This window comes from Streptopelia decaocto (genome assembly GCF_964273445.1).
Source record: "Streptopelia decaocto genome assembly, chromosome: 6".
Lineage (NCBI taxonomy): Eukaryota > Metazoa > Chordata > Aves > Columbiformes > Columbidae > Streptopelia > Streptopelia decaocto.
The window spans coordinates 60,547,935-60,572,188 of NC_138660.1; the positions used below are offsets into that span (position 1 = coordinate 60,547,935).

At 41.0% G+C, this 24,254-nt stretch overlaps 1 protein-coding gene across 1 annotated transcript in view; it reads left to right on the forward strand.

Annotated features, from left to right (window-relative positions):
- Positions 1–5,857: 5,857 nt before the first annotated feature.
- The window catches only part of GPR39 (G protein-coupled receptor 39), a gene marked incomplete at its 5' end in the record, with an annotated part of 80,681 nt that continues 62,284 nt past the window's right edge, over positions 5,858–24,254 (forward strand). The window contains one exon of the mRNA XM_082055914.1: positions 5,858–6,725. Within this exon, the coding sequence (XP_081912040.1) occupies positions 5,858–6,725 (868 nt within the window). The remainder of the gene's footprint in view (positions 6,726–24,254) is intronic.

Below are 24,254 nucleotides of genomic sequence, written 5' to 3' on the forward strand. Positions count from 1 at the left end.
AAGAGATTTTTTAGGAGACCGAGAGTGAATCATCAACTTCTTTTAGAAGATTCCCTGTTGATTTGTTAGCAAACAAAGAAAAGCGTGCACTCTGAATTGCAGTGGTTTAGTACCTGTTTGTAACATCCATTTCCATAGATTATTGACCTTGCAGATTCATAACAAAAATTACAGAAAATTCAGACTGCGAGAAGATGCATTTTTACAGAAGTTTTTTTATATCTTGTAAATTTAAGCAAGTAGCTACATTCCGAGAAAGAAAGCAGAAGTTTTTTGTAGGACAATAGCATGAAAACATCCAAAAGGATGAACCTCTGTTAAAAGATGAATTGGAAAGGTACACTGCATATAAAAGTTTTACTTGACAACTTAAAAATATGAAATAAAGAACTAAGTGTGTTCTTAAACAGGAGCTTTGAATTGTATTTTGAAGCCATTAACATCTATTTGTACAAGGCAGTTCAGAAGTTACCCAGAGAAAAATGAGATTTGATTCAGTGTGCTGGGGATAGTGCCCCAAGGCTCACAGCAGTGATTTCTTGAACCAAATGTTGTGCTTCAGACAAAGGGGAGTCTGAACGGATTATTTCAGGAAATGTGTTCAATACAGTCAATTCATGATTATTAAGACCTGGGCTTAGCCTATGTGTTCTTTTTGGTTTTAAGTTACAGGTCCTTCATCAAGCCTGGGATAGAAACAAATTCATTTCCTTTGGTGCCTCATTCCCAAAGGATGCAAAAAGCACCAGCTCATTTCAGGAGGAGACTCGCTTTACTTGCTTTTCTCAGCCTGTCTAATCAGCTGCTCTCCATTTGGGGCCACAGCTACTGGCGTTTTTTTGGCCTCCTAACAGCTACTGAAATGTCAAGGGACAGAGAGAAGTGCATCTCTGCCCTTATTCCAAGAGTAGAAAATTAACCCTTTCACTTTCTAGCCAGGCAGAGCGCACTCCCACCTAATCACAGCAATCCACAGACCTCCTAGTGCATTTGCTTCACTTCAGACAATGCTGTAATTGAGCGAGGGCTTTGAACAGCTTTAATGTCTTTAATTTACCAAGGTGATCACAAAGCAGGTGGCGTATTGTTCATCAATTCCAGATATGACTAAGTACAATGATTATGTGTTTTGGTACTGTAAATGTGTTTTAATTATTATGAATTAACATCAGTTAAAACCTCTGTAGCAACTACTGAAGAGCTGTGTAAATGCATTTCTTGCTGTCTAGTCTTTATGCTGCAGGTCTTGTGGCAAGTTAGCTGTAATCCAGTGTACCGGTGAGGAGGCTCAGGTGTCGCACAGATGTTCTGTAGCTTGGATAAATCATTTAGTCTTACTGCCCCTAGTTTCTTCTCATGTTACTTGCCAATTTGTAAAATACACTGGAAGCAGTGAACTGCTTTGATCTATTTATTTAGACAGAATGATTTGGAATAGAGTTCACTTTTGACTGTGTATCCTGGAAGCGCATTTGAAACCCCCTTCTCTGTCCTCCAGATGAGCAAACACAATATGATATTCCAGGACGATGGCATTACAGCAGGTAACACTGCACATCATTAAATAAAAGATGGCAGCTTTCCATATGTCACCTTTCTAGAGGGAATCTAATTAGATTAGAATTCATTATGGATATGCAGGTTACAGAGCACATCCATTGCCCAGATTGCATAACCCAGTATCTCGTGTTGCCAGAAGAAAAAGAGCCAAGCAGTTAATGGCACAGTGCTTGTTGGACTCTGTTGCCTAAAACCAAACCCTAAGGGAAATCAAGAAGAAATAAATTTCACAAACGATTTGTACTTATTTGTATTATTAACTATCATCATAATCTTCCAAAGAAGAAAAACATAATTCAAGAATAACTGATCAGAAAAACAGAGGGATTTTAACAGTAGAGGCTTGCTAGATTTCAGAAAACAGAAAGAAACCTTATTATCTGAATGCAGTCTTTAATTATTTAAATTTTTAATGAAAAATAATTTTTAAAGCCAACGTTAGCTGTCTCACGCAAATTGATTTCTTAAACCATTTAAAATCATTTAGACACTTCACTTTTGTCTGTGTTGTTTCTTCCTTTTATTCCCACAGCACTTTCCCCTCTGCCTCTGTGGATCACAGTAGCTGCCTTCTGCAGAGCAGCAATCTCATTTTGTTTACCTTGTGTTTCGAAGAGAATTGGACAAGCCCAGGATTCGCCTTCTCTAAACAAATACTGGCAAGACAAAAGTATCACAGCTATTCTAGGGACAAGAGGTTTGTTGAGATGGAGAACAGTAAAGACTGGCAAGAAAAAAAAGTCAATGTGTTTTTATCTGGAAAAAAAGTTAATCCTTTTCACAGCCTCATTTTCTTTGCTTTTGAGATAGCTCTCTTTTTCCATTTAAGTTTTAGAGTTTTTCAGCTAAAGAAAGCAAGAAACCAAAGTATTTTCTTTGTTCCTGTCAAGTAGCTTGAACAGTTTGAGAACAGAAACCAGCCAGAGCAGTGTGATTTGCGTAGCCAATTAGGGTGGATTTGCATATTCACAACACAGCTATCGAAAAATAATTCTGCACCGATAACACAAGCGTGGCAATGCCTGTCTGCCAATCAGAGCACCCTGGCTCTCGTGCTAGATGGTAATCGAGAAATAACCATAGAGCAATTCTGCAGATTGGGCACCCCGAGCCAAACCACGGGCTGGCACTGCGCAGCTGGGGAAGAAAGAGCATTTCCAAGGCAGCAGCAATACAATATCCCTGCACACTGGAACAGGTTAATCTACAATCCAGTTACCTAAAATGCAACAGCATCTGTCAAATGAGTTTGTTCTTGCAAGATTCGTTCTAGCTACAACTTGTGCTAATGGTCACTTCTGGGGGCCCAACCTCATCAGGAGTTTGGGGGACTTGGCTTTCAGTAAGATGGCAGTTAGCCAAGAACTGAATGCCCTGCAGCCCCTCTTGCCCTTCTGCTCAGCCAGTGGTCCATGGGCATGGCAGGGTGCTGCATGGGGGACTACACAAAGTGCAGAAGATGAGCTTTGGACAATGGCCTAAAGGATGGGTGACAAAGCTCTTTCTTCTGCTCCAAAAGGCCTTTCACCAGGCTATTATCCAATGACCAGGCAAGAAAGCAAGCAACCCTTCAGGAAACACTGTAGACTCTGTTGAATAACAAACGGGCGGGTGATCACAGCAGCTTTATTATCTCTGAAAGTGAAAAATCACCTTATATACTACAGTGACAGCAATCCACCCTGCATGTCAATGTTTCTCTGGCTCCCACCACTTGTCACCTCCTACCAACAACTGCATTGCCACAAGTGTACAGGTGAACATGATTGTGGCTAAGCGGGCGTTGCACAGAGCCAGCTGCCACCCTGTGCCCATGTAATCTGCATCTTCAGGATGCTCTGTTTTCTTACCAAGGGGCTGACCAGTGATTGGCCGCGGTATGTAGCATCCATGTAGTGCTGATTTTATGAAGAAATACGGGGTCTCTATCCTTAATGCTCTCGACACCTCTTTGGTGGTGCGGCTGAAGTCATGGTGTACAATTGCAACAAATTGGGTCAGCAAGGACTCCCTGGAGCATTCTCCCAGGTACAACTGCACAGTCTGCACTCACTTTCAAAACTGCTAACAGAAGGGCAACAACACAAAAATGAACTTGTGGTACTCCCTGCTTCAAGGTATGGAGGAAAACTTAACAAAATCCCTAAAATTAGACCATTACACAAATCATAAGTTTCTAAACTGGTATCACATCCACCAGGGTAAAGACTATGAGCTCTCAACCTCCATGCCACAAAGAGGAATTAAGCACATTTAGTTGGGGAGAAATGTCTCCTTCCAGGAAGATATATTTTTTTATAATCATCCATGACAGGGATTTTATACCTACCTCTGAAATACTCACTGCTGGTTTATCTAGTCCAGTAACCTGTGTAAGAGGGTTTTTTTTCACAGTCTGAGTCTCTGAGTATCCACAATTGTCTCTTTCCTTCCTATCCCCTTTGTGGCAGCAGCTCTTTATTAGAAAGTTAATAAACTTTGTGTATGTTCTAAAGATAATATTCAAAACCACAAAATTGCGTTCTGCATTTTATAATTGGTGTGGAAAAAGGGGGAGATCTAATCCTATTGGGCCTTCTCTCTCTTCTGCTCTCTCTCTCCCTTTTTCCCTTTTGATGGTAAGCAGCAAATTTTAATTAGCTTCATTTCCACAATTCAGTCATGCATATGTAATCTTTGTTCACACTTTTTATAAAGTAAAATTAAGTGAAAGAAATTGGGTAATAATAGAAAGCTTGTCTGAGCAGAACAAATGTGAATTATCAAACATAAGGAAAGATGACTGGGACTACAGGGCTTGAAGTTGTGCAAGGTTTGAGGTGATTTTTCTGAAACAGGAATGCATAAATAATGCATAGAAACAGGTGCTGATTATCCTGTTTTGGGCATCTTTTCTTCATTATATACTTGGGCTGCTGAGGTGCAGTGATAACCACAGAATGTGAGGAGACTGCTTAATAATAGCTTTCTAATGTTTCTGTTTTATCATGAGCTGAAAGTGTCACATGAGCTTGCCTAGTTAATAAAAATCACTTTGTGAGCCCACTGTTCTTAGATTTGGTATTGGAGCAGATCACTGTACTGGGCCTCTCACTTGATTATAGCTGCGGAAGCTATTCTACCATTTTGCATTGTAATTTGAAGGTTTCCTAACCCATATACGCACCCTCTAATTAAATGTTTCCAGGGGTTACCTTGGGAGCCTTCAGTGCTATGGTGTGAAACTAAAACTAAAAAATGCATTAAATTCATTCCCCCTGGGGTGTAACACAGGAGAGGGAAGTTCATTTTCATCCCCTGCTACTACAGATTATTTGAAAGCATGAGTATGACTGGGATTACTAACTTCATTATTTTTGTTATCTAACGTGAGTAGATGAAAATTTAAAGGGAGACAATCGACGTATCTAAATTTAGAGTTCAGCTTATTTTATAACTTCTGAAAAGACTCTTCACAGCCTAAACAGTTATTTAAGAAGCTACCAGTTCATCAGCAGTATTGAAAAACCAGAACCTCCTGTTGATGTAAATCAGTCTGTGGCTGCACAAGCTGCGTAACAAACGCGGCTGCAGCAGATGCTGAGGTTTTCATTAAAAGAAATGTAGTGAAGAAATTTGGCATTAGTGCATGTAGAAGTAAAGCCTGAAGCCCAGTTAATGTTAAACTTGTGAGCAGGTACTTTCTCTTCAGTGCCTGTTCACACATTCAGCCTGACCACACCAACCTAACAGGGAAAACACCTTTTTGTTCCTGAGAAGGGGCTCCTATTACAGGAAGTGAATTTCAGGCATGGTTGGCTTGCCTTTTTTTTTTTGTGTCTAACCCTGTTTCACTGCCAGTGACGAGGGACAGGCAAGATTTAGGTTAATGGTTAACAGAGCAGCTATAACCACACAGAAACTGTGACTTCCTCATGCTGGGCCTGAGAGCTGTCTTTGCTTGTACAAGGAAGAGGCGAGTGTTGAAAGCAGAGCAGTTCACACCGAAAAGCACTGAAGAATGGCGGCTTCACTAGATAAAGAAAAAGAGGAGGAAAATCCAAAAGGAGCAAGACATGTTTGTTATTAAGAGAGGTAAGAGCTAAAACACTTTCCTGCTCAGCTTTTTGCCTCAGTGGCTGTTGCTAGCAAAACCCACAGGTGTGGCGAGTTGAGACATGCTTGTTACACCTGACTGCTCGGACCTGTGCATCTTGCTGAGAGGGGCAAAGCAACAAAGGATCTATTTGCTGTAAATTGGAGCACCTGAGAAGGCAGGAAAGCTCTTCCTCCCTTCTCTCTGACCCAGGGGCTTCTCATGGCAGAACAGACATCATCTTCAGACTGTTCTGATCTCATTGACCACAGCCATGTGCCTGAGTTTGAGGTGTCTTCTTGGATCAAGATCACTTTGGCCTTAGTGTATGTCTGCCTCTTTGTTGCGGGCATTTTGGGCAACAGCATCACTATCAAAGCCACGAGGATCCTGCAGAAGAAAGGCTACCTGCAGAAGGAGGTTACAGACCACATGGTGAGTCTGGCCTGCTCTGACCTGCTGGTCATCCTGCTGGGCATGCCGATGGAGTTCTTCAGTGCCATCTGGAGTCCCTTTTCCACCCCCAATGGCAATGTGGCTTGCAAGCTCTATTACTTCCTTTTTGAAGCCTGCAGTTATGCCACAGTGCTGCATGTGGCCACGCTCAGCTTTGAGAGGTACATAGCTATCTGCCACCCCTTCAAGTTCAAGGCTGTCTCTGGACCCCGCACGGTGAAGCTGCTCATCGCCTTTGTCTGGGGGACATCTGTCATAGTGGCTCTGCCCCTGCTCTTTGCCATGGGTACAGAATATCCCCTGGAAGCCATCGAGGGCTACCAAAGTAAGACTGCCTGCACCACGCCTATGCCCAGGCACCATCTCCCTGAGCTGAAGCAGAATGCGACCATCTGTACCAGCCTCTCCTCCCAGTGGCCCGTCTTTCAGGCCAGCATCTTCAGTGCCTTTGTTGTGTACATCATAGTGCTGGGATCTGTCACCTTCATGTGTCGCAGCATGATGAAAGCCCTGATGATCCATAAGGAAGGAACTGTGGCAGTGAAGGGTGGACCGAGACATGAGGAGCAGTACCTAAGGAAAAATGAGAGCTCGGAGGGCAAGAGCACCAGGAGACAGATCACTTTATTTCTGGGTAAGAGCCCTGTCTTCTTCTGCCTCCCCTGCCCCCTTTCCACATGGGAAGGAAGCCTAGAAGCTTTTATTTTATTTCAGCAAGTTTCCTCAAATTGGTGATGCATGGTTTGAAACCAGTGCAAATTGAGGGAGAGGGATACTTTTGGTTGCGATTATATATTTTAAGAAACCTGATTTCCCTGCATGTTCTTTACTCACTCTTTTTGTTGTTAGAACAAGTGGGAGAGAAGAACAAGGAAAAATCCATTTACAGTCTGTTATTTATGTTGTTTGATTATACTGCATGCCTACATGCTGCAACATGCGTAACAGGGTGCTGCTGCTTGGCCTTTGGGGTAGCAATAGGCAGTGGTTGCCTGGATATTAAGTAGCCCTATTTGCATGTTTTCCCATTAAATTACAAATATGTGCATATTTAGTAAGGCTCTTGATGGGAGGGAAGACTGTCTTGCAAGATCTGAAGCTCATCCCACTCTGAAGGTACATCCCTGTTAATGTGAGGTGCTCCCTGGAGGGTACTTATTTAGCCTCAGCAGTTGTGTCCAAGTGTTAAGAAAGCTGGGCTGGAGAGTTGATTTGGTCTTGCAAATTGCTGTTGCACTCTTTGAGGTTTTTTTCCTGGATTTATTTGAAGGCCTATAACCTTGGAATTATGGTTGATTCTGATCTCTCTAGCCACATTTGTCAGATGAAAACTAATCAAGCTGTCATTTCGCCAACTTGGAATCTTGCCGGGCTGTGATCCATGTAGTCTCCGCGTTTGTTGATGCTCTTAGAGGCACCCTTAATCATGTTCTGGCTGAATTACTGCTAGTTCTTGTTTTGTTGGGTTGCTTAAGATGATGCTGGATATAATAAATGAAACATCTAGAGTATGAGTGGACAGTAAACCTAGTATTTCTGTGTTGCTTTTTGGTGCCCCAGTTGATATTGTGGGGCGGGGGGGTTGGAATTGAAACTCATGGGTCTGTCTGCAGCTTTAAGTAGATGAGCTTTTTTTATGACTTTTTTTTTCTTTTTTTTGTACTTGAGAATTCTCTGTTTCCTTTTCTAGTCCTGCCTTTGCCATGGTCTGTGGTTGGGATGTGAAGCTGCAGGGTAAGGAGCGCAGGGGGCGTCCAGCTCCTTTTCTGCTGCACCTGTGTGAGAGGTGGGAACATAGTAAAAAAAACCTGTCTTGAAGTCAAGACAAATGACTCAGAGCTTTGGGGAAAGGGTGGAGCTGCACCCTGTACCAGCAGACAGGGTGACGAAGGCTTCAAATGGGTGATGTGACACTCCAGGCTGTATAGAGCTCTTCCTTGTGCTCAGGGTGTCATCTAATGTAGAAATAATCTCCTCCTGCAAGGTGTCTGCCAGTCTGGGATGAGAGGCTCCATGTCTGTGTGATTAAAAGGGCTCTTGGTATCCTTACTCCACCAAAAGTACTGATTTTTGGATAGAGGCTTGGCAGCTAATGCTAAATACAGCACGTTGCACAAAGCAGGAAAAGAGAGAAAGCTCTGCTCTTTAAGGGCTACTGTGGGATCCTTAAATGTTTGTTGATGTCTCTCCCCTTGTAAATTATATTCCATAGCTGCATTAAAGCCTCGTCTAACATCCGAAACCTGTAGCAAGTTCTACAGGTTGAGAGGTGAAGGTAAATAGCTGTAGATTTTCTTCACCTCCTTGATTATTGTTCTTGCTTGCTGATGGTGTAGTGTGGAATAGGGCAGACCTGGTGCTGCTCGCAAAAGTGTTAAAAAGCTAAATGGAAGGGATTCACTTGTCCTTTATTTTAAGAGAATCTGTTGCTAATGTCTGATGCCTTCTGTGTGCTCTCAGCTTCCTGGAGCCAGTAGGTACTTCTATGAATCCTCCAAAATTATTTCAGTGGCAAGATTCTTAATATGAGTCTTGCTAATTAGCTTGGGTTGTGAAATAAATTAATAAAGTGAGAAGAAAGAAACTGTGGCCTGCATCCCTGAGAACAGTGCAAAGCAATTTAATTTGGAGATTTCATAAGAGTGATGCTTTAGGGCAGTTTTAACCCGGAAGAAATGAACATATAAATTCTTTACAAATTGCTGAATTTAACTATAGTGATTTAGAAGTCCTCTTTGTTTTTCACTTAGCAGACAGGTCAAATTAAAACAAATACTTGCACATTCCTAACATATTTCACTTTTAATGTGAAATGTAAATGCCAGTATATAGCATGATGTCTTCGAACATCTAACAGCAATAAAAACACTTTAGCATTTTCATCTTCTAGTTGTTAAAGTGATACATTCTATAAAAGAGATTAAATTCATAAATCTCCTGACGATGAGAAAAAGCTAAATAGAAGGGACACAAGGGGAACCTAGTGTTTTTTAGTGTCATGTTATTGTGTGGCATTTGAGAAAATTCACAAAAATTAATTGCAAATGTGAAAGTGAAAGATTACTTGCTGTAGATAGTGTTGGTGCTTGCAGGACAGGCTCCAAATGGGGTGATCCCTATGTGATGGTGGAGGAGGAAGGTGATAAGGGGCCAAGTGAGGAGAGCACCGCTGTGCTGGGAAATTGAACTCAGGTGAGGAGGGGCTTTTGCTCAAGGAAGGTGGCTGTGAGGGTCAAATCCTTCAGCTCGAAGCCCAGGCTGTCCGGTTGGGGATTTGAAGTCCCTGATGTAGAGATGTCAATTCCTTCTGTTTCTGGCTACCTTACAATACCTTACCATGATGGAGAGGAAGGACTGGCCCCCTGGCTGCCAAAACAACTCCATGCCTGGAGTTGGGGAGGGAGTACTTCCAGGGGCTGTTCTGCTCACATTTTGGTATATTTGTCCCAGTGGAGGAATGCAAATTTGTCACAGTGTTTTGGAGAAAATCAATTCAGTTGTTATAAAGTAAGCTGTGCAGTGCTGTTCCTTTCAACTTCCTTCCTGCTATTGCTGTTGGCTTCAAGAAAAACATGTAAGTCTCTGCTTAGTGCTTCTCCTCATGAAATTAGGCATTTTGTGCTTTTGGGTAGACTGGGGCATACTTTCTGCAATCTCCTTGTGTGTAATTTATTTAATCATCCTCTGAGTCATGCACTAGAACTCCAGTGGGTGAGCCCATCCATGTGAGCAGTGTAGCTGGGACTGGTTGACGCTCTGTAACTTCCCCGTGTTTGTTGAATAGCAGGGAAAATGTAGCTGAACTGGGAAAGGGGAGCGGTGTGGGACGAGCCTCCACACAAGCTGCTGGTGGGGTGGGCTTTGGCAGCAGCAGCTCCATGCCAGCTGTGCCTGCTTCTTTGCCATGGCTACGTCCTTCTTAATCTAGTCAATAATACAAAGGCACATTTATACAAAAGCAGCTGCATGGTTTATCATCAGATTAGATCTGACCTTAACATGTGCTCTACAATGAAGTAAGTTTTGACTACCCTAGATGAAAAACTTATTGTTCCTGAAGCTTCTGTGGTATCTTCAGTTTTATGCTTTTAGCAAAAGCATTAATTATTTTGTATAAAGCAGCCTCGAGCCTACCACAGTAGATACATTGAAATAAAAAAGTCCTTTAGTGTTGCTATATCCTCTGCTTTTCATTGCAGACACTTCCAGTTTGCCCCTTGGAGCAATGCTCTCCTGTTTGCACAGCAGGGAGGTCCCACTGCATGTGGCTACTAGGCACTGTGGGTGGTGGCCATTTGCCAGCCAGTATCCAGGCAGAGCCTTTCAGTCTCCTGACTGTGATGCAATGTCTGTCCATCCCAAGGTCTTCCTTCTAGAAGAAAGAAATATCAAAGCAATCTGGCTGCTATGAAAGTGTTCAGGTGGATGCATTGAAGAACTGTTGTAGCTGCAATGGCTGGCAAAAGCCAGAGATGCAGCTGGACCTATCTAATTGGAGACCCTGCTGGTACCAGCCCAGCTCCACCAGTTCCCCTGTGTCAAGTGGGACAGATAATTTTCTCCATTGCCTCTTTACTATCACTACAGAACTCTAGTTTTTCTGCTTTGGGGACTTTTGCTGTAATATGAATTTCACCTGCATGCCTGGACATCAAATATCCTACAGGGAAGGGAACTGTGTATCATAATCTATGGCAGCACCTCCATCTGAGAAAGGCAGCATGGTGGTGGTTTGTGTGTGTGTGTGTGTAGTTTGGGGTTTTTTTTAATTATTTTTACATTTTTTTCTTTCTAACACTTAAGTATGTCAAATACACCAAGCATCAACCTGAAGGCAGTAGTAGTGGTGGTTTTGTGTGACATGGTGTGGTACAGGTAACTTCAGGTCTGGTCCGTTTATACAGCAATAGCAGTTAGGGGCTTTACTGAGACTGGCAAGGGATGCAGAAGGAGAGTCCCTGTCTCCAAATCCAAGTAAAATGGGCAGAAGGGAAGGGCTGGAACAGCGAGACAGAAAGAGGTCAGTGACTTGATCAAGGCCACAAATGCCATGGAGAGTCACAAATGCATCAATGGGATCTCATGCTAGTGCCCTATCTGCTGGACAGCCCGGCCACTCTCCTGCCACTTTTTTGGTGGTGACTTAAAACAATGTCAGGCTGTCCTATAGCAATACCAATGCCACTGTAAGCACCATCTGCACCTGGCCATAAGCTAAAGCTAGAAAAAAATTTGAGTCAGAAAATAAAAAGACCTCTTAGAACTTAAACTGGAGCACATTTTTTTTTCTCCATATACTAGTGCTGGCAGGTTAATGTTTTACTCAGAATAAAGGTATTGTGTGTAGAAATAGCCTTTCCAAAGATCACTAAGGAAATGTATTTCACAAGGCACTTGGCAAATGGGTTTTCAGGAGGCAGATTACTTCAAGTGGTTGTGAAAAATACATGGTTGTCATCTAGAAGATGACTCAGGCACAGTATAACTTGACAATGGTAGGACTTCTGTTACAGGAAAATTAGATGCTTCTTCATAGGCTGAAAATTGGCTGGGTTTTTTCCTTACTGCAAGAGGTAAAGCTTGGGGATAGAACAAAAACTGATAGAATAACCTAAATGATCAGACTCCAGAACACAGCTCCAGCACATGTTCTTTAAACCAGGCTTCATTGACTCTTCTTGGTTCATTTCTTAAACCATTCTACTCAGCTGCCTTTCTTCAGATACCTTGTTGGAGAGGTGCCTGAAGATAAATACATTGTGGTCTGGATATGATTTTAATCTCTGTTTTATACGGTGTTTCCATCCATATATTACCCTGAGCAGGGCTTCAAATTACGCAAGACAAGTAGGAGACTAAAGGCACTGGAATGGGTAACAGGGCTTGAGCAGGGAGCATGAAACTCTTACACCAACAGACTGGGGTCTGGCCATTCAGCTGAATGGGACACCCACCCTCTCTCACTAGTAAGACTTTTCCTTTAGGTGCTGCTTTCTGGAAGAGAGATAAAAGCAAAGGATTTACCTACTAGTGTTCAGTAAAATTTGCTTTCCTCTTCTCTGCAAAACTATTAACCTGGTGTCAACAGCAAAACCGATCAATGCTGCTGAATGTTGGTAGCACAAAACTGAAGCTCAGCTATTCAGCAGATGACAATGCAAAGGCTGCATTCAGGGGTTGTGGCTTCTTGGGTCAACTGTGTACAAACAACCTCCTCTGAAGAGCTGTGGGATTTCTTTTGGTTTTAAGAAAAATACATATCCACAGTAAAATAGGCTCAAGGCAAACTTCCAAAATCCAGATATCTGTATGTTCAGTTTTCCTACATTGTAATTTAAAAATGAACATAAGCAGAAACGAGCATAATTTTCCTCCCTATTGTACAGAAAGCAATTTATCTACTGCTGCTTTTAACTGGACTCATGTAATAGAAGATTGTGCTTTTGGCTCAAGTAGACAGTCTTCCTTTCCTCCTACACCGAGGGATGGCAAAATGGTACAGAGAGAAAAAGAATGGAAGAATAGGGACTAATTGAGGCCAGCACCCCCAGGGTATTTAAGTCTTCTGTAGTTTTAATGGAAAAATCAATGTGTGATTACACTTTGCATTAGAGTACTTAAAAATTGCTTCAGCATGAAAAGTCTACGGCTTTAAAAACAACCTAACCCTGCAAATACTGTAGTCATAGAACCAAATTCACCACTAGTGTAATCCATGTAATTCTCCATATGTGATATCCTGACAGATACGGTTTCTTTGGATATGTGACTACTGTCTTCTGGGCACAAGAAGCCCATGAGCACAATGAGTGCTTTACTGGTGCTTAGTGAAAATTGCAGCCATGCTTCTGTCTTTCAGCTGATGCCTACAAGGGAACTTTATTAATATTTCACCTGGTCTGACAGTGCGCCGTAGGTGTTGGCATGCTGCTTCAGTGTAGCATATCCTGCGGCACGTACAGGGCGAGTATCTTTCCACTTCTTTGTGTTCTACCATCTGTGTTGTCCAAAGGTTAAGTGGACAGCTGTGATTTCTTAAGTATTTCTGGCTTATATTGCCTTTGCCAGAAGTCTTTAAGCCTCATTAAAGACTGTTACCAGTGTTGTCCTTGAACTTAGTGTTATTAATAGTGCTCTCTCTTACAAAGCTGTAGATTATAAACCTATCAGCCTGTGATTGTTCTGGCAACCCTAGGTATGTGCTAAGAAGGAGGGAAGTGCAGGCAACATCCCTTCCTGTGGCAGCATAAGCCAGGAAACAGGCAGGGAACTGATATCTTTGTGGAGCTGAGGTCTGGCTGTATCATCTCAGTGTCTGGAAAACACACTCTGTATCATGGCAAACCCTCTCTAGGACATGTTTTCTTACAAGTAGAAGCCTTGGAAGCTGTCTCTTTCTTCTAATAGTAGATAAGAAAGCACTAAGATGTATTTACCTCAAAGTGGAGAAATACAGATGTTGTCCCAGGTATGTTCTAGGGTTGTTCAGCCTGCAGAAGAGAACTCTGTGGTGAGACCTTATTGCTGTGTTTCCATACTTAAAGGGGGCTTATACGAAAAATTAGGACAAACTTTAGCAGGGCCTGTTGTGCCAGGACACGGGTATGGTTTTAAACTAAAAGAGGGTAGATTTAGACTACATGTAAGGAAGAAATTTCTTACAGTGAGAGTGGTGAAACACTGTCCCAGGTTGCCCAGAGAGAGATGGTAGGTGCCCTGTCCCTGGAAACGTTCAAGGCCAGGCTGGACAAGGCTCTGAGAAACCTGGTCTAGTTGAAGATGTCACTGCTCATTGCAGGGGACTTGGACTTGGTGACCTTTAAAGGTCCCTTGCCATCCAAACTATTCTATGAATCTGTGAAATGAGTTGAGGGAGATAGATGGTCCTCAGACAAAACACAGCAGCCCTGCATTAAGTAACCATGTCCTGCCAATTTTAGTCTACTACCTTCATTCTTCGGTCAAGAGATTATTGTCTTAAGCATTAATTTTCTGATTTCTCTCTGTTTTCTTGCTATCTCTTCTGAGCCAGGCACCATGTTAAATGCAGATTGCTCTTGCAGCTTTCCAGTTAGATAGGACTCATTCGTGGCAAATTCACAGATGATTTATTGAAGTCTTCACCTGTGAAAATGAAATGCATTATCTATTTCTCTATTGTTTCATATTCCAATTAAACCACATTTCACAAAATTAAATCTTTTGTTTTCCTTGCTGATGTTAAGACCATTATCTATAAGAATGATTGCTAGCCTGTGAATTTTAATGGAAGTGAGCTTTATTTTCTGAGCATTTATTAGTAATGTGAAGCTTTCAATTTTATTGTATATAACTTTTTGGTTTCCTAAAGGCAACATTTGTGTTATAAACTGAGAACCAACCAACTGCCAACCAGTATGTTAAAGATTATTTTCTTCCCTTTCATTGTTATGAGTTCCTAAAGCTATAATTTTACTGGATAGGTAGTACAGCTGAAAAACTAGTAAGAAGGAATTTTAAAGTTGTGTTTTCCACTGAAGATAAACAGTTAAGATTTCAGCTTACATTTGGCACAATGTGCTGTAGCACTCTTTTAGCCTTTTTTGAGGGCATCATAAGAATGTCTAGGTTGCTAGATGCCAGCTCTATATTTAAGTGAGAAAGCAGTTATCCTTCTGATCTCTCTGGATGCATGAATAACATCAAGGCCAAAAGATTATGGATTAAATGAGTCTGCCAAGAATCTCTTAATCATATAAATAGTGATTTACAAGGAAGGGTGAAACTGAGAAAGAGGCCCTAGTATTGTTATGAGCTAACTTTTCCCTGTTTCCCTTTAAGCTATTTTTAGGCCTCTGGCTGCAGTGTTTAATTCTTTCTTAAAAGCACTTGCTGTGTTTGTTTTTATGAATTTCAAAAAGCAGGTATTTCAGTTGCAAGTGCAGCTTATGGGGTTACAGTTGGGGATCTCTCTGCGAGAAAGCGTGTACTTGGTACGGAAACATGTAGAGAGAGTTCTGTGAGCGCTCAAAAATACATGGCATCCACCTACAAACAGATGTGCATATGTAATAATTACCAGGAAACTAAACTTCACACCTCTGTCTGGGTTTCTTTATACTCATGAGTATTAGAGAAGATAACATTGCTTAGCTATCCATCCTTGTCCTCACTCAGCATAAATGGATTTATTTTCTCATGTTTTATTAGGTAGCATCTGCACAGATATTCAAAAAGCCAGTCTGCTCCAATCTCTAGCTGAACCCTGCAAAAGAGCTCAGATACAGCCCCTTTCAGAGGGTATTCTAAATACTTTGCTCCTGTTCACATATAATTTCTGCAAATCCACCTTGCTTTGCTCATCCATATAATATTGCCTGCTTTGCTTTTGTTGAATGTAATGATAGTCTTACATAGTTAAAAGAGAGTCTGCCTCAAGCTCAGGCTTTTGTTGTAGTGGTAGATCTGGCATGGTGCTATCTGAATGTGATTTTGATTTGAAGATATTAAAAGACCGTCCTGATTGCTCCTTCCTAGAAAAATCCCTGGAGTTCAATGTGTGTTTACCTCTTCTATTAAATTGCAATAACTACAATTATTCTAGCACTCCTTCTATCAAGTGTAAAATTTAAATTGTGGAACTTGTTATGGAGGCCGAATGTGGAAGTGGGCTCCAAAAGAGTTTAAATGTAACCTTGAAGGATAGTGCTGTCAAGAACAAGATATAATCTCCACTTTAGGAAGTCCTGATATTGCTGAGTGCCAAAACCTTGGTGTGAATAGCACAGGAAAATCCCTCTGTGCTTGTTCCTTCTCCCATAGATGTCTATGTGGGATCAACACAGAGAGCAATGAATGGGCAGATGAGTCCTGGGTCTGTCCCAATATGTTTATTCTTAATGTGAAACTTTCTGTACATGCTGAAATAGGTAAGTAATCAGTCACCACCTTCAGCCAGGTACAGGAACATGAGCTTTTTAAGATGGTAGAACAAAAAGTTAGATTGGACAAGAAAAAAAATCGATTAAAATGGTCTCTCTCAAATTTTGGTTTTTTCCCTACACTCTTCTGACTCCCTAAACATCAACTTTTCAAGAAAAAAACATATTTGTTACTGGGTGTGGGTTTTTTTTATCTCTGTGTATTTCTGTGTGTCAAAATGTTTCTCATTTGATTAGCTCTGGTATTAGTTTTTTTCTTACTGTGCCTCACAATCTGTCTCTGCAATAGAGACAACTTTTGAGCTCCCTGATTTTGAAAATAAAACTGAACTTAAATTTGTCCTTTAACGGCATTAAGAATGAAGGTCCTCACCAACTGAGTCTCTTAGTAATGCTTAAGGATATCTATAGATATGTTCTTGAAACTGATATGACCAGCAATCAGACTTTCAAGTTAACTAAAGATTGCAGTACCCTAGCAATAAGGTACACAGAGATTCAAACAGTATTGTGGACGTGACTTCAACGTGTCAGGTTTAACCATTAGATAAGAACTAACATGATATGGTGAAGGACAAACAGAAGTCAAAAGCAAGCACACTGGTCAAGTTTGCCCATGCCCTCCTGACAGTGAAATTGCTAAAAGCTTTCTAACTTTCTATAACAACTTTATTCAACAGATCTGTCTGATCGGTAGACAGAAAAGCAGGTCTAAAATGGATGCAAAGGGTTGTGTCACAGATGTTCAAAAGATGGTATATAAGTGATCTTTTTGTCTTGACAGCTGAAATACCTGAATTCTAGTGGTAGTGATGATGGCATCAACTCCTGCCAAATCTGTAAAAGTATCTATGGGTATTTGCAGATGCACACACACCTTTGAAAATCTTGGACAATGATTTTATGGGGGTAACTTAGCTACTGAAGTATAATGGGTGTGTATACATATATTTTTAAACTTGAACTTTTTTCAAAAATGTAATATCTAACTACCCATGTTGAGGCTGGAGAAGAGGGCTACTAAGATGACTGAAGAATGTGAAGACAAACCTTTAACAGAAGCTAAACCCAGTTTGTACTTTTGAATGTAGCAAAATGAAGAACACAGCTGGCTTTGAGTTGTTTGTAAGTACACTGGGGCAGTGAGTACCAAGAAAACAAGATCTGATTTGTACCCTGTTTTGAAAATCTTGCAAATCTGATTCAGTAACAGCCATGTGTAGAGTGACTCTGGGTACAATCTCATTGTGGAATGAATTAGATGCTGTGCATCTTTAGACACTGCCCAGGGAGCTGAGCCTGTTTAAGTTAGGCTTTATGTCAGGGAGTTTGCAATTGCCTTTGCTTCAGTTGTAGAGCTAAAGGGCTGTCTCTCCAGCATGCACGAGTCTTCCTCTTAGAGACTTGAGTCTGAAAGTCATAGTATTCTTGATTAACTCTTAATTTACAAAGCTTAAAATCCATGCTGAGTGTGGATTTGCTAATTGGGTCTATTAAAATTAAAAAAAAAAAACCAACAAACCACACAAACAGAACAAACAAACAAAACAAAAACAAACCAAAAAGCCCAAACAAAAACCAAACAAACAAAACCCCCAGCAATAGAAGAGCAAAATGAGAGAGTTCTTCTGAAACTGCTGTCTGCTGGTGTGATGGGTGCAAAGGGCCATCACTGCTCAGCTGGAGCAGTCTCTGAGCAAAGCCAGAGTAGATCTGATCAGTCATCGCCTCTAGAGGTTTGTGAGTATATACCTACTCTCCCTCACTGCTTCTCTTGTGCCCTTCCTAAAAGATTTTCCCCACTTAGTGTACTTGGAGGCAGCCTTGGGAGCTCATTGTTAAAAGTTAATGTCTGGAGATTGAAACTTTCCATTGTCTTGATTCCTTTCCCTCTTTCTATTCCTGGTCACGTACACGTCTACTGAATTCTGAAAAGCTTTTTGATAGCAACTTGAAATTCAAATGTCCCCTTTCTATCTATCTTCTGGTCCAAGCCAACATTTAAATGCATTCTTTTCTATTATAAAGAACATATTGACAATTTAGGAAACATTGTCCTGGAGTGCAAACGCTCTGAGATTACAAAATATTGTCATGTTCTCTGCATTGATCTAAATGATGGCATTGGCACAAGAACTAATAGGTCTATAGAGGCCATGAATGAGTACAGACAGAAATGAGAAAATTTCTAATCATGAGAAGGACGTGTTCAGGGACAGCCTTAAAGTGGGGAGCTGGACCAAACTAGTTTAGTTTCTGGGGCACAGAACACGATCATTTCTGCAAGTCCACGATGCGGTTGCCCATGCTGGGACTGGAGGCAAGTCTATGGCCAGAAAGCTTAGGCCTCTACTGGGTTGGAAGGAAGAGGTTATGTATATCACACCTTGGTGTGGCACTCTGTGACTCTGTATCCTCCTTCGGGAGGGTGCTGGATTTGCAAAGGCGGCCCAGCAAGCTTACCCAAGCTGAACATTTTCTTGGTAAATACCTGTTGCCAAAAGGAGACTTCCAGAAAGCTGACCTTGGACCTTACAGCTTGGTGCATACATGGGTCCCTGCCTGTGCGTGAAGAGTCCATTTCCTCGGTATTTTGGGTGCAATCAAGGGCAAGATTATCACCTGTGCTGCTACTCCTCTTGCTGCTATAGGTCTACTCTGCAGCCTGCCTTGGTACCCTCCTTCACAACCTACGTGACCATCAGTCTCTAGTGCTCAAAACCCTGCCTTTGAGTCCATATCTCCAAGAGAGAATTGCTTTAACCTTATTAAATGGAAGAGAAATTTAAAATGGCTTAATGTTTATTTGCTGACAGGCAGGAATGTCCTCTAAATTGACCGTCGCAGCTTGAACACGGTGCTGTGCAACCAAATTGTAAGCTCTTGTTGGCCTTCAATGAAACAATGTTAAGTCTGGGGAGTGGGGATATTATTTTGGCCTCCCTGGTTGTGTGAATAGCATTCTCATTTTGAAGTTTTATACAATGAAGTTATATTTGATATTTGCATAATTCAAATAGATGAAATCCTCAAACAGACACAGAAGACTTGATTTCATTAACTTGGGATGCAGCCATTCCCATCTCTCATGCAAATGGAAAGTGCCTTTCCTGTAAGTATACTTTAAAGATTCATTTCTTTCTCTAATCAAGTGGTGAAATCCTACTCACAGGAACCAGAATTGATTTCTTTTCTCTTCAGACTGAATAGCATAGACCTTATTTGGGTTCGCTTCTGCCATGAAATGTAAGATTAACCCTTCTGTGTGCTGCGAATCAGCTAAATGTGTGTGTTTGCTCCTCCAACACACTGAAAATGTACATGGTGCACTTGTCCTGCAAATGTAGCCATCAGCTCAGGGAAGCTCTGCCTATTGTCAACAAGGATCTATTCCTGCTGAAACCCTGACCTTGAAAGCTCATTTTTAAATTTCCTTCTGGGCCTTGAACGCTGTAATTGATTACGGTTGTTTTGCTTTTAGTCTTTAACAATCAAGGTGAAGAATTGCTCCCAAATATCTCAAGATGTCAGAAGGAAGGCAGCTTCCCTGCATTGCATAGGCAGTGTCAAGGAACCACAATGGACTCTCACAAGCCATCCACAAAGCAGTGGCGTTTCTGGTTGGAAATGGAAATCAGACAGAAATGCTATTCTCTCAGAGCTGGCACCTGTGCCTTGCTCTCTATGGGAGACCTCTTGGGGCATGACAGCTCCACTGCATTAATGTCATTTAATAGGCATCAGTGGAGAATTAAAGGTAACCAGTGTTGGTCCAAGTAGTCTTTAGAAGTAGTCCCACATACTATGTAGTCTGAGCCCAAGGCTGGGACTCATGTCCATAGTAGTGCTTAAGTGAATGTTCTTCTCTCCCTATTGCTGAATCGTCTGCATGTTTTTGTACACTATTTTCTGGTTCACCTTCTTGGTAATAGAGCTCTACATTTTATTTTCTGTCTGTCTGATATATCACTTTTCACTTCAATTGTCTTATGTTAGCTGAAAATGGTAGCCTGACCCCTTGACCACTGTGGTTCTCTGAAACATTTCCCAGTGCTTTCATTGAAAGCAGGATGCTTTGCTACATTCTAATGAAGAGCTGCTTTAAAATTTAAAAAAAAGAGAGAGAGGAAAATGTATTTCTTGGTAATTTGGGTTTCTTAGTTTTCTGGTTCTCTTCATCTTAGAACAAAAAGTAGTCATTGGGGAAGGTTTTTGTGTGCAGTGAAAGTGAATTGATGGTGTGCTCTGCCTCTCCTGCACACCAGCCTGCCCTGTCGAAGAAAGCAGCAGGAGGTCAGCTGCACTGAACAGCTCAAGAAAAAGTCCTGGGTTTTCTTCTTGTAGTAAAGGAAGATTTTACTCTGGCACTAGTTAGAAAACTCTTCCTTAGGTGTATACACCTTTTGTGGTATTTGACCTCTAAAATTCCTGTGTGGGGATGCACACTGGGCAGCAAGCACTGAGCTTGCTCTGGTGTTTTGGTTCCTACATCAGATGTCAGCTGCCTTTCACGAATGAGTTTAAAAGTTCAGCGTAGTGGTTTCCAAGAGCTTTAGATCAGTCTGGCTTCACTTCATTAAACCTTGCACAGCTCCTTCAGACCTCTGAGTTGCCCACACCGCTGGGGCACACAAGGCCTGATACCTGATATCACCTCAAACAAAGGAAGCAGTAGACTGAGATATACTGTCTCTGCTTTTCTGGGGCTTCATGTGATGCCCAAAAATGTGGCTTTTTTGGCACCAGGGAATGCTGAAATGGTCTATATACACATACGTCTGTGGGTGTATATAGATATGTACATACATATATAGAAGTATTGACTAATTAGGGGTAGCCATTATCACCAAACCGTTTGCCTTATCTCAAGGCACGTTCCTCATGCTGAGCAGCTTCCTCACACTTCAGAGTCACAGCAGCCCAGAGCCTTCTTGAGTGGCAACGTGGTACATTTTACAAGAAAAGCAGCCCAAAATAATGGGGCCTGAAACAATCGCTTCGTCTTTGTGTATCTGGAAATTTTGGAGGTTTCATTTCAGTTTTGGGGTGAGTTTTTGGTTTGGTTTGATTGTTTTAGTCTTTAAATAGAATCAGCTCAGGGGCCCCAGATCTCATCCCGAGCAGCCACATTTTGGAAAAAGCCACATTCAGCAAAAGCCCCTAAAGGGTAAGGCAAACACCAAGCTTGTCGGGGTGCACTGAACATCAATGCACTGAGTTCAGTAGGAACTAAAAGTATTTCAGACTTCTGGTGAAAAAAACCTTGTCGGCTGAACTCTGCTTTCAAGTCATTTCAGGTCAGGAATAATTGCCGTCTTTACATCATCATTTTCAAATTGTTTCTCCCTTGAAGCAACACTGAGAAAGTCAGTGTCCCTAAGGTTCACATCTTCTTTATTTAATTTTTCTGCTATTTTAATATATCAATAGTTCTGATCATTTTTGCTCAATATGGTTTTGAAGAGAAAATTCTGAGGCGTGAAAAAAAAAAAAATCTGTTTAAAGTGAAACGTCACGCTTTTGATCCAAGGACTAGTGTTCTATAGGAGGTATAGAAACAAAAATCTCATGATAACCCCTCTGCTTTCCTAAAATAGAAAACCTGCCTAGTTAATGAATATAAATGAATGTACATTCACTTCCTTTTTGTGAGGTTACTAAAGCTGATTAACATTAGGTACTACGATTTATTTAAAGCAGTTGAGTAATTATTCTGCTTCCTATCCCATGAACATGCAACTTATTTATTACTGAGGGGTTTTTTTTGTTTGTTTAAAATGTATCCTTGAAATCACATTGGGGACAATCTTTGTCATCAGAGTTTTAAAATAAGTATTTTACAGTGAGTAATTCTGGTATACAAGCAAAGAAGAAAAATTGGGCAGTGATATAGAAATTCAATACACTGTGATGCATTGTCTTACAGGAAAGGGCCTGAAATCCTTAGGAGTGAAATAATGTATTGACAATTTGGGGTTACACAAGTAGAATTCAATATACAGCATAATTAAATTAGAAATTGATAGCTTCAGCAAAACAAAACAGTTTTTCATATAAAATTTAAAACCAGTGAAGCTACTTTGCTTTGTCGTGACACTGGGTGGATCAAGGGGCTTTGGCTGCAAATTATTTTCCAGCAGATCATCATAAAGTGACTTGTATGTGTTGGCCTTTCCTGTTATGTTAGTCTAATGAGAATTTACTCTCTGCTTGCTAGTAGAGGCTGCCATAGCTTCTGCTGTGTTATTAAGCCAAGCTGGTTAAGTTACTCTGTCTAGGTCTATCTTTGCTAAAATTGCCTCTTTTTCTCCAACCATCCATCCTCAGGACTGAGAAAGACAGAAGTGGGCAGATACTGGCTGCAGTCAGAGGTGGCCAGGAGCCGTGCAGTTGTGAGGACTTTGCACTCTTGTCCCTTGTTGTCCCTTTTGTTAAGTTAAATAAGCTTGCTGTTGCACAGAAATCGCTTTAAGCTGGTTAAAAGTTGTCCTCTAAGTCTGCATAGCTTGAGATACTACGAGAACCTTCTTTGGGCTGGGAGCACTTTAATTCCTCATGCTCGGTGACTGTCTGTAAGGGCACATACAATTGTTTACGAAGGAAAAGAAACAGTGAGATTCTTAAACTCAATATTACTATTTTAAAGGTAGTATCACTGTTTTATATTAACTATCACTATGAAATCACTATCAATATGGAAATTCTATTTCAGGATTAACAACTAAATCATAGGCAACTCTATCCAAAATGAAGTGTTGATGTGAGCACCATAACTGAGCTGAGAGTTTCAGTATTAGGCATTCTTTCCCACAGAAACACGTGTACAGCTCTCATTAATATTTACAAGTTCTGTGTATCTACCTGTAGGGGAACATGCACCACTTAAAAGCAAGGGGAAAATCAAAACAAATCTGCTCTGGAAGTTTCCCTGCTAAAGCCCTTGAACCTCATCTAAGGGGTATTATGGGACAGAAACAAGTTCCGCAGCTGGGGAACTTCATGGCAAAGTTGCATTTCATCCTCAGACCAGTTTTAAAAAGACAAGTTGAAATAAATCTTCTATGTTCTGCAGATGTGCAGACAATTAATGAATAAAATGTAATTCTGCAAGCAACTCATTATGGCTATAGTAACAAGTTGAAAAAATTCAAAGCAGCTCATGCTGCTCATTTAGAGTCACCAGCTTCTGAAAGCAATGATATGTCCAGTAGCCTATCCTGACATAGCAGGAGCTGTACTTATTTGTACAAATCTAGGTACTTCAGTAATGTATCTTGTAACTTATTTGTTACATTATAGTATTTTGGAGCCCAATCTGAGATGAGGGGCCCCTTGTATTATGCACTGTGCAGACAAGAATAACTCCTGTCAAACCATACACAATCTATATAGTTAAAACCAGAAAAAATGGTAAAAGGGAAAGTCAAGATATACAGTTGATCTTCTGTAAAACAGCGGTTGCATATTAAGTGTGTATTTTGAAACTACATAAGAAAAGTTTACTTACTGAAGAAAAGTGGCCCAGTTACTTCTGAGAACTAGAGGCTACATGACAACCAGGTAGCAAATGTTAAGTAACTCAGTTTTACATTTTCTGAAAATGCATGTGCAAGAACCTTTTTTGTAAATACAATTATTTTTCTGTGAGTCCACCATTACCAGGGGCTCCATCGTGTTGCATTTTTTAAGTTACTCATCACGGGTTAGTAGATGAAAATGAACTGCAGGAAGTTGTCAAAGCGAGATGGATTTGAGTAGCAAGAAATGCTGCTAGTAGACTTTTGTTGTCAGCCACCTCTGATGCTGGTGTTGGAAGATGAAGAGGATTATTTGCACCAGCTTGTAGCTTCTCAGAGAAAAAAAAAAATAACTTCTGTGTATTTGCAGATTAGGCTAGACATAGGCTTTTCTTCTCTGAAGAAAACTCATTAATATAACTTGCATTGAGGCTCTGAAGTGCAGCCTGTTTGTATTTCTCCCTTGGCAGTGTTAGAAAACCTCATCTCTCCCTGATTGTCATTTGAACAGTCTTCATTCTTCTCCATTTTAGATAAAGGACTTCTCTGCTTTAAACACTTCCTCTCTTTCTCTCGCATTTGAGCATGGAGATGTCGGGAGTTTTGTTGTTTTTTGTTTGGTTGGTTTTTTTCATCTTGAGCCTGTGCAGTAGTCTAACTATTTGCTTTAGGGTGTCTCTGGTTTGTCACTGATGGGCAGTCATAGTTCCAAATGCACTGACTACA